Source organism: Loa loa (genome assembly GCF_000183805.2).
Source record: "Loa loa unplaced genomic scaffold supercont3.3550, whole genome shotgun sequence".
In the NCBI taxonomy this organism is placed as follows: Eukaryota; Metazoa; Nematoda; class Chromadorea; order Rhabditida; family Onchocercidae; genus Loa; species Loa loa.
The window spans coordinates 1-976 of NW_018111728.1; the positions used below are offsets into that span (position 1 = coordinate 1).

Here is a 976-nt window from a genome sequence, read left to right on the forward strand (position 1 = left end):
AGAAGGAGAAGGAGAGAGTGAGAGAGTTATGAATAGTTCCGGATGTCTCCGTGTGACACTGTGTTCTTGTGAGGTTCCTTAAGAAACATTGACATTTTAACATTGAATATCAATTAACTTGCCAATCGCACTGATTCTTTTAGTAATGGTCCTTGAAATGAACAACAGGAATGTTTGAGGGATGGAAGAGAGCAAATTTATTTCGTATGATTGCACTTTCCTAGAGTTTTGGAACTGAAAGGATTAATTACTGCATAAAATGACCCTTGTACATATTGCAGATTAAGTTGATGGAGGTACTTGCTACAATCGTAAATGGAAGCGTTCATAGTGGCTTACTTGATCAGTCAGCAGATCCCCTGAGGATGCGAAGTTAGTAGAGGGAAAACTCAACCGTACGCTGAGGAACAACGATCGAAGTGATACACGCAGTGCCATTATGGTACTTTTATAATAATTATAATAAATACAATGAAGAATGTAAATTGATAACCTCTGTTATGCGTGCAAATAACAGAGGTTTAAAAAAAAAGATGGAAATGCATACAGTGAAAAGAAATGATAAAATAGATAAGCAGGATGGTTCATATTTCAACTTTGATCATTCCCCCAAAATATAGAATGACATACTCCTTCATATTCTTCGTCCATTCAACTTTTTGGCCTGAATTCCTGGGAGACAAGAATGCGTAAGTGGATGAAAGTCCAACTGCAGGAGTAATTTGAATGAAATTGGAGAAACGGTTCATTTTAGCCAAATATAAGTATGTCCTACATGAAGTAACGTTACCAATTGTCCCTATTGCTTTTCGCCTAGAACGTCACAAAATTCAAATGCCTGTAGGTTTGGTACTTTTTCGATAAAATTCTGGCCCGAGTCGCAGTCTTTTTCAGTAGTCGAAGATGGCGCGTCCTTTTTTTAATACAGATTTTCAATGCAGATTGTTTGGTTGCTGCTGAATATCCTGGGAGTTTT

The 976-nt window shown here is 37.3% G+C and overlaps 1 protein-coding gene across 1 annotated transcript; it reads left to right on the forward strand.

Moving 5' to 3' along the window:
• Positions 1-290: 290 nt before the first annotated feature.
• Positions 291-971, forward strand: LOAG_16002 (hypothetical protein; the record flags this gene model as incomplete). Its single annotated transcript, XM_003151490.1, has 4 exons — positions 291-372; positions 478-582; positions 755-844; positions 942-971. Coding segments are annotated over 4 exons (306 nt in total), but the record flags the coding sequence as incomplete, so codon positions are not given.
• Positions 972-976: the final 5 nt, after the last annotated feature.